The 8,600-nt window shown below is 49.1% G+C and overlaps 1 protein-coding gene and 1 pseudogene across 2 annotated transcripts; both read right to left on the bottom strand.

Moving 5' to 3' along the window:
* Positions 1-1,562: 1,562 nt before the first annotated feature.
* On the bottom strand, positions 1,563-3,545 carry LOC103586699 (annotated as a pseudogene).
* A 1,301-nt stretch (positions 3,546-4,846) lies between these two features.
* On the bottom strand, positions 4,847-8,352 carry FZD5 (frizzled class receptor 5). Of its 2 annotated transcripts, none has more exons than XM_008568006.1 (2): positions 8,185-8,314; positions 4,847-7,909 (listed from the first exon to the last, which is right to left on the bottom strand). In XM_008568006.1, exon 2 carries the CDS (start codon positions 7,653-7,655, stop codon positions 5,895-5,897), a length of 1,761 nt encoding a protein of 586 aa, XP_008566228.1. In that variant the 5' UTR covers positions 7,656-7,909; positions 8,185-8,314; the 3' UTR covers positions 4,847-5,894. The 2 variants fall into 2 exon arrangements, with proteins under 2 accessions (XP_008566228.1, XP_008566229.1); XM_008568007.1 differs by lacking the exon at positions 8,185-8,314 and adding an exon at positions 8,316-8,352 and having other exon boundaries at positions 5,482-7,909.
* Between the last annotated feature and the right edge of the window lie 248 nt (positions 8,353-8,600).

The following is an 8,600-nucleotide window of genomic DNA, read 5'->3' as shown; positions in this document are numbered from 1 at the left end:
AGCCTGGGAATCTAGATTTTTAACAGGAACCCCAAATGATTCTTATGCAGACTCAAATTTGAACACCTAGTCTCTCAATTCCTTTTCCAATCCATGCCTGAACAGCTGCTTCCTCCTTGCTTTACTTACCTTAACCCGATTTAATCCTTTAAGTCTTCTGAACCCTAGGACATAAGTACTATTATTAACCCATTTTTACAGATGAGAAAACTGAAAGAGTAAGAGGTTGTGTCCAGGATCAAAGAGCCCTTAAATGGTGGTGCTGAGATTTGAATCCCCCATCAGTCTGACTCCCAAGTCTCTGTTCATATGTTCATAAGCATTCTGCCTCCCAACCCTGATTCCATCCATGGCAGACTAAAGTCCAACAGTCCCTCTGCTCCAGCTGTGACTTTGCCCTTTCCCCCCTTTCCACTGGAGGAAAATGAGGCATGCGGAAGCATGGAGATGTACCCACACTATAGAGTCCTATACACATAAGGCAGAGTTCTCTTCTGTCAGGACCCTGCCCAACTACTGTGTTTTCTAGTCTGCCTTTCCCAACGACTCTAACTTAATGTACCAATCTAAACTTCATAGCTCTCACACCGACATTGAATTACCTACTCATATCGTTATTCACCTTACTGGCTTTGTGTTGTCTCCCCCAAACAACATTTTTAGCTCCTAATTACCCATGTTCTCCCACATACTCACGCCTCAGAGCATTGCTGGAGAACCTTAACATACCACGCATTAAAATAAGCAGTTTGGTAGATTGGTGGCTAATCTACATTTTGTCAAAACAGCAATCAGTAGACGGTATCTCAGAATTACTAACCATCTGTCCAGACGACTTTAAATCAATTTATAGCCTCTCATCTGGGCTCTCTGATGTGTATTTAGAGCTCAATACCAAGTTGGGTATCCAACTGCTGAATCATAAACTTTTGAGGGTGCCTGCCCCACAACAAGACACACAGAACAGCACCATCTCTATTCAAATAGGTTCAGCAGAGTATAGACGGAGGATTTGTAAAATAGAACACAATCTCAGGCAGTGTCTGTTCTTCCACATACCCCCCTTCATTTCTTCAAGTAAATAATCAATCAAAACACAGATCAGCAGGAGAAACCTAGGAAGTATATTCAAGTAAAATGTTTTTTTTTTTTTTTTTTTTTTTTGTCTTTTTCCGTGTCTGGCAACGGATCACAACCCTCAGTGTTGCCCCCGTACCGGACCGGGGACCGGCAACGGGATCGCAACCCTTGGGGTCGCTCCCGCGCCTCGCTCAGCCAGTGAGCGGGAACCGGTCTGTATGTGGGATCCGGACCCTCGGGCGGGAGCGCCGCCGCGCTTCCCAAGCGGCGCACTTATCCAGTGCGCCACCGGGCCGGCCCCTCAAGTAAAATGTTTTAATTAGTTTTGCTTCTGATGATTGGAATTTGCTTGCTTTTACTTATTAATAATTTTGCTGCTTATAAAGTACATCTGAGAAATCTGGTTATTAAGTTAAAATCCCCAAATCTCCTCAGATACTCATAGAAAGCAGTGTCTCTCCATAAAAACATGAGGAGAAAAAGACTTCTACAGCATCTTTTTATTTACCATTGCTTTAATGCATTTTTAAATTTATCTACATTAATTGAGAACAAAGAAACAAAAATATACATTTCTTTGTTTTTCATAAATAACTAATTTCCATATTTGATAAAAATCTCAACCATTATTTTACCTTCCCACAAATATAATACATACAAAATTTTTCTGAAATAATAAAGGTCAAAAGGTCAACAATTAAGTATCTCAAGACTAACATAACCACAAACAACTGCTATTCTACTGACTTCCAGGAACAAAACAAAAAACTGTCTTATCAAGATGCTCTGCATTTCCTTTTGTTAGTGTTATGGATTCAGAATTATAATCATCTGCCAGTAATAATTAATAGATTCAAGTTGATTGTCTACAAATAAAATATTGCTGGCTCTGGTTTGTGAGTTCCAGATTTAACATGACTATACTGCATGGGATAGGCACTGTACATATATGGAAATCATAAAAAGTATTGAATGCCCTGGACTCCAACTACTGACTCGGTATGTGCCTCTTTTGGCTCAGTAATAAATTCACCTGCACCAAACCCGTATCAAAAGTCTCTAAGTCTCAAATATATATAATATATATTATGCATATACACACCCACAAAACATACACACTACACATACAGTTTGTAACAACATGACGTAATATTGTCTTAAAATGATGTACCACAGACATTATCGTGGCTGAAATAAATGCTGTAATTGTCATCAAGCTGCAAGAAGCTTTTGAAAGTTTTGAGTCAGGTTAGTTACTTACATCCCACCTACCCATTACCCTTCTTTAATGTCTTGGTAGTTCTTTTCTTTCAGAACCATCCTCCCTACCCAGGCATCTTTTTTCCCCAGGATCACTTGATTGGACTTTGGAGACCAGAAACGGCACAGAGAGAGAGCAGGCAGTCCTTAGCCACCGTACCTCACACCTGCCTAGATTTGCGATGTTCTCTGTCCTATTTGCCACATTTGGTGTTAGAAAGCAGTTATTCAAAGTTTTGTCCCTCCTCCCCTTGATCTTTCTGTAGAGCACAAAAATGAAAGAGGCTTCTTTAGCAGTTCATTAAAATATACAACTACGTTTCCTAGCTCTGGGGTTCCCATTCCGTACTGGAGAGTGAGGTCATGGATGCTGTTATTAAGGTTCGGTGGGTGATCCATGAGGTTTTCTCCTGCCAGCGGTGTCAGGATTAGTGTAGCCCTGGCCCAGGAGGAAACAGCCTAATGAATACCAACTTTGAAACAGTACTGTTGGCACATTATTTAAGCTTGCACATTTGCACAATTACACACAATACATACACACAGGCCCTGGTCACGTGAAAATATGACAAAAGTTTGCAAGGATAAACCAATAAGGCACCAAGAAAAATGACTTCCAGCCAATTTAGACAACTTCAAAATGTGAGGAGGGAAATATAAATGAGAAAGACTTCCGTCAACTGGTTCATTAAGGTCCCATTAGTTCCCTTAGACAACCTTCTTTCTAAATCCTCATTCCTTAATCTATGGAGTGAGACACTGCTTAAAATTGAACTGTGAAAGGGACAGCCCAGAAGCTGTGTATTTGAGACTAAACCGGGCCTGAAGTCCTCCCCAACTCCACAAAGCTGGCTGGGAAGAAGTTGCTGAAATACCCTACAACCTTCCATTTTATAACTGTTTTCATGAGTATGATCTGTTTTCATAATAAAAATGCAAATCAGTGGAAAATAAGTATGTGGATAGAAATAGGGTGTCCATAAATAAACGCAGCTTCTCTCCCCTGGTAGGGGATGAGGTGGCTGAAACCAGTAAGACTTTGGGGAAGTGGCAGGCTTTATCTTTGTCTCTTTTAGGGGATGAGGAAGAGAGGGAAGGCAGGGGTGAGAACAGAGACAAAACAAAGAGGGGCCTCTGAAAGCTGGTCTGGAACTAGACCCCAAAGAGCATTACCTATAGTCCCTCCTCTTGGCTTAGCATCCTCTGTTTTAACTGTCTTTTTTTTTTTTTTAAGTAAATTAGTTGTTCTTTTTAGGTTTGTTACTAAGATGAAAAAAATTTTAATGATTAAATTATTTTCATCCACTTCATCCCATAACTTTTAAATACACCGAGCTCATTTCTAGATTCCTCCACAAAGAAAAGGAAGGTGGGGACAACCCAAATTAGGCACAGTGACTGAAGGCAGCAGAACAATGTCTCTAGTTTCCGGGAAGATGCACCAAATGAGGGAAGAGGTCAAAGTGATCAGAAAAGGTCCTTATTTGAAAAACAGGAGAGGAACTGGTCAAATTCTCAATTTAATTTTAAAATCAAAATTTTAATTTTGATTCAGAGGATGAGTTGTGTAAGAGCAACGCATTTTTATAAATGTGAACAGCTTTTGAGTCCTTAAAACTAAAATACTAGGTTTCTCCCCACCAGCAAGGTGATTAAATTCCCTACAGGAACCATGTGTTTGTCTACTTAATATCCATGCAGTAAGAATTAACCTAGGCTTAAATTTTACTTTTCCAACTTTGGTATAAATGAAGCGCAAATGCCTAGACTCCTGTCATTTTCTTTACGAAGGTTTTCTCAAATTTTAATTGCTTTGGCCATTTTAGCTTCCTAAATTTAGTCCCCACTCAATCCTGGTCATTGGTATTTTGTTGGCTTATGCACTGTAACTTCCTTCCCTGGTAATGGCCTCACACACTTCATGAATGAATGATTAAACAGATTAGGAAAGCAAACACAATTTTCTAATAGCAAAGAAACACGTGTGTGTGTATGTGTGTGTGTGTGTGTTTTCATCAATATATAGGCTTTCATATGTGAAAGAGTGAAGGGTTAAACAGATTAGAAAGCAAACAGAATTCCCTAACAGCAAGCAAGCGTGTGTGCATATGTGTGCTCATCAATATATAGGCTTTCTCAGAAGAGGAGGAAAAGAAAAATAGAGTTGAGGGGTGGAAAGAGCTTTTCTCATGCAGTAGCACCACACTGATCCTATTTAAAAAGCTTATGGAAGTATGTACGGCTTCATTTGTTTTCAAGAGACAGCAAAGAGCAATGTCTTCCTGCTTTCAGAATATCTGGCTGTAAACTAGTTCAAAGTCCAGGGACACTTATTTTCCCTCACTGGGGCCAATGTTTGTTCACAGGTAGCCAGCCTCCCTCCCCCAGTTCAAGCACTTCATTCAAGGGTGGGTGTGGTTTCTAATCACAGCTCTCCAGGAGAGGAATAAGAAAAGCAAAAAGACTGTTTAACATGATAAAGGAGGTGGGCTGGGGGAAGCAGATAAGTGTTGGACATTTACTTTAATTACTGGAAGTATATCCATTTTAGTCCTTAAACCTAAAAAAGAGCACCCTTAAACAACTATCACTAAGTACTTCCAGAAGAAGGGAGTGGGTTTACACTTTTACCAAAATTATAAAACAAGTTCCTTTTTAACAAGAATAGGGATCACTGAAGCTGTTAAGAACCACCCACACTCCCTCTCTCACACAAAGCTGCCATCCCACAGTCTAGACAGAATTCAAGCTCAACCAATCACCATCCCTTAGGTTCTCAATATTGCAAATATTTACACGGGACACTATAATGCTGCGCTTACTTATTTCATTATTTATCCGAGACACAACGCCAGCGCTGTTAAGAATGAGAATGATTACAAACACTCTAGAAAAGAAAACTGAAGCTGGCTAAACAGCTAAGGATGAACACAAAACTGCTAAGCGCTTCTTAACCTTGTCACTTTGGGGAGGTCTTTATACTCTCCTCCTTGGTATGACTTGCGGCTATAAACAGGGAGAAGTAGCTCACCTTAAAACATCTTGGACACTTTTAAGTAATGGAAGGAGGAACGAACTGAAAAGCACACCCGACAACTTCCCATTCACAGCAACCCAAACTTTCACTGATCACGGTTGTCGTTTTTTTTTTTAAAGACACACGTACAGGAAATATATTTTCCCAATTTAGACTACACAGTTCAAAGAAACCTGAACCAAGTGGAACTTCATCACCTTAGGATTGTAAAGCCCCCAAAGCAAAGGTAAATTTTGTTGCCAAAATGCAACCAAGTTAAAAATACATATAAATTAAAAACAGGGTTCTCCTAAAGAAGGCAGTAAGAAACGCAAAATAGAGTACACGTCAGCTGAGTCCCTTTGAGAAGAGCTGGGACAGGTACTCCTTGGGAACTGCCCATTTTCCCTCTCCAAGCTGCCCCGGGAGGGGCCTCAGCACCTTGAAGGTAAACGGAAGTGACCTTGGCAAAGCTCCCAAACCAAACATCCCCCTCCCTCAGCTCTCCGGCCCGGGTCCCTCGGCAGGCCGCGGCCTCCTACACGTGCGACAGGGACACCTGCTTGTGGTAGGCAGCGGCGGCGGGGCCGGGAGGCGCGGTCCTGCCGGTGAGCACCGCGCTCGCCTCGGCGTAGTCCCCGGCGGCCATGGCGCCGCCGCTCTTGTGGCCCCGGCGCGGACGGCAGCAGCAGCGGCTGGTGAAGCGCCGCCACGACTCCACCGTCTTGCCGGACCAGATCCAGACGCCCGACGTGATGCCCACCACGAGGCACATGAAGTACTTGAGCATGAGCACCCAGTACTCGGGCTTGGCGCGCGGCTGGCCGGCGTCGGGGCCCGGGCAGGCGCAGGTGAGGGCGGCCTCCCAGCTCTCGCGGTAGTGCTGCTCATACAGGTAGCAGGCCACCACGATGCTGGCGGGCACCGTATAGAGCAGCGTGAAGATGCCGATGCGGATCATGAGCTTCTCCAGCTTGTCCGTCTTGGTGCCGCCCTGCTTGATGACGCTGCGGATGCGGAAGAGCGACACGAAGCCCGCCAGGAGGAAGAGCGTGCCCACCAGCAGGTAGAGCACCAGCGGGCCCAGCACGAAGCCGCGCAGCGAGTTCAGGTTCTGGTTGCCCACGTAGCAGATGCCGGCCACCGGGTCCCCGTCCACGGAGCTCAGTGCCAGCGCCGTGATGGACTTGACGCTGGGGATGAGCCAGGCGGCCAGGTGGAAGTACTGAGCATAGCCCGCGATGGCCTCGTTGCCCCACTTCATGCCAGCCGCCAAGAACCAGGTGAGCGACAAGATGACCCACCAGATGGAGCTAGCCATGCCAAAGAAGTAGACCAGCAGGAAGACGACGGTGCACAGCGCGGGGCCCGTCGTTTCGTAGTGGATGTGGCTGTGCTCGCGGCTGCAGGCGACGCTGGCGTGGCCCACGACCAGGCGCACCAGGAAGCCCAGCGACACGCACAGGTAGCAGGCTGAGAGGAAGATGATGGGGCGCTCAGGGTAGCGGAAGCGTTCCATGTCGATGAGGAAGGTGGCCACGGTGGTGGATGTGGAGATGAAGCACAGTACGGACCACAGGCCGATCCAGAAGGTGGCGAACGTGCGCTCGTCCGGGCTGAAGGACGGCTGGTAGCAAGGCACCGCGCAGTTGGGCACCTGGCCCGTCCGCACCTTGTTGTAGAGCGGGTGCGACTCCTTCAGGATGGGCACGAAGGGCTCGCGGCACTTGCACACCGACGGGCCCCCGGCGGCGCACTCGCCCCCCGAGGCCGGAGCCCCTGGAGGGCCTGAGAGGGTGGGCTTGGCCGGGAAGGGCCTGGGGGGCGCCGTAGTGGCCTCGCTGCGGTTGTAATCCATGCACAGGACTTCGGCGTCGCGGCCCAGCACCGGGAGGCGGTCGCAGCTCATGCGCTCGGGCCAGGCGAAGCCGTACTGGCGCATGAGAGGCGAGCAGCCGGCCTTGGCGCGCTCGCACACCGAGCGGCAGGGCGGCAGCGGCTTGTGGTAGTCGGGCAGGCAGATGGGCGTGTACATGGAGCATAGGAAGAAGCGCAGATCGGGCGAGCAGTGGATCTCCACCAGCGGCCAGAACTGGTGCACCTCCAGGCCCGCCTCGTCCTGCGTGTCGTGGTTGAACTGGTTGGGCATGTGCGTCAGGTTGTAGCCGATGCCGCGGCACATGGGCACCGTGATTTCCTGGCACACCGGGGCCTTGGAAGCGGCCGCCGCCCGGCCCGCCAGCTGAGCCAGGAGCAGGAGCAGCAGCGAAGGCGGAGCGGACGGGTCAGGCCGAGCCATCGCCCCCTCCCTCCCCGCCTCCCGCAGCCCGCGAGGGGCCAAGGCAGCCCGAGGAATCCGGGGCCGGGGCTTGCCTCTCCGGCGTCTCTTGTGCGGCGCCGGGGCTAGCAACCTGTTGGTTTCTTTTTCTCTTAAAGAAATCCGTCCAAAAACAAACTGCTTCGGGAAGGCGCTGCCTCCGCTGGCAGCGCTCAGCACCTCGCCGGATAAGGCTGGGGAGGAACGGTTAGGGCTCCAAATCCAGGGAAAGGACTCTTTAAAAAAGAAGGGGGGGGGGGGAGAAAAATTGCAACCACTTCCTAGTGGAGGGGCGTCAACGGTTCGGTCCTCGCAAGCGGTCTCCAAAATCTCTAAGTTAACCCCGCTCCCTCCACCTCCTGGAACCAAACTGCTGAGTCCCGACACCCTCCCTTGACTGGCTGGGCCTTCCAGACTGTGCGCCTCGGGGTCACAGCGCTCAGCCCCCCGGCCGGGAAAGGGCAGAGGAATCGGGCGAAGACCCGGGAGAAGGGAAGGCGCGGGCTCTCACCTCTGCGGATCCCGCCGAGAGGAACAGATAATCTGCAGCCAGCCTGGGTCCTCCGTCCCTGGGACACTCCGCTCAGAAAAGCGACTCAGAGCCGGGCCCGCGCCGGGAAAGTTTAGCGACAGGCTGGGTACCCTTGGCGGCGGCACATGGCAGCAGGTGGGGGCGCCTCAGAGAGGGGGGCGCCCCCCGAACACAGTCGGCGCAGGCCAGTCACTCGCCCTTTCCTCCTCCGGGGTCCCCCGCATGATACAGACGGAACAGCGCAGGGGCAGGCCGTGCGTTCCACCGGAGTCAGGGAGCCGGACGAAGGGCGAGCACGCCTGGCAGCACCTGGGCGAGAGGAAGGCGGGTGCGGCGGCCGCGGGACCCCGCCGCCTCACAGCACGGCCAGCAGCCGGCGCCGGCCCGGCCCGGAC

The sequence above is a fragment of the Galeopterus variegatus genome, unplaced genomic scaffold (genome assembly GCF_000696425.1).
Source record: "Galeopterus variegatus unplaced genomic scaffold, G_variegatus-3.0.2 Scaffold366, whole genome shotgun sequence".
Lineage (NCBI taxonomy): Eukaryota > Metazoa > Chordata > Mammalia > Dermoptera > Cynocephalidae > Galeopterus > Galeopterus variegatus.
This window is presented reverse-complemented; position numbering and strand designations above follow the sequence as displayed.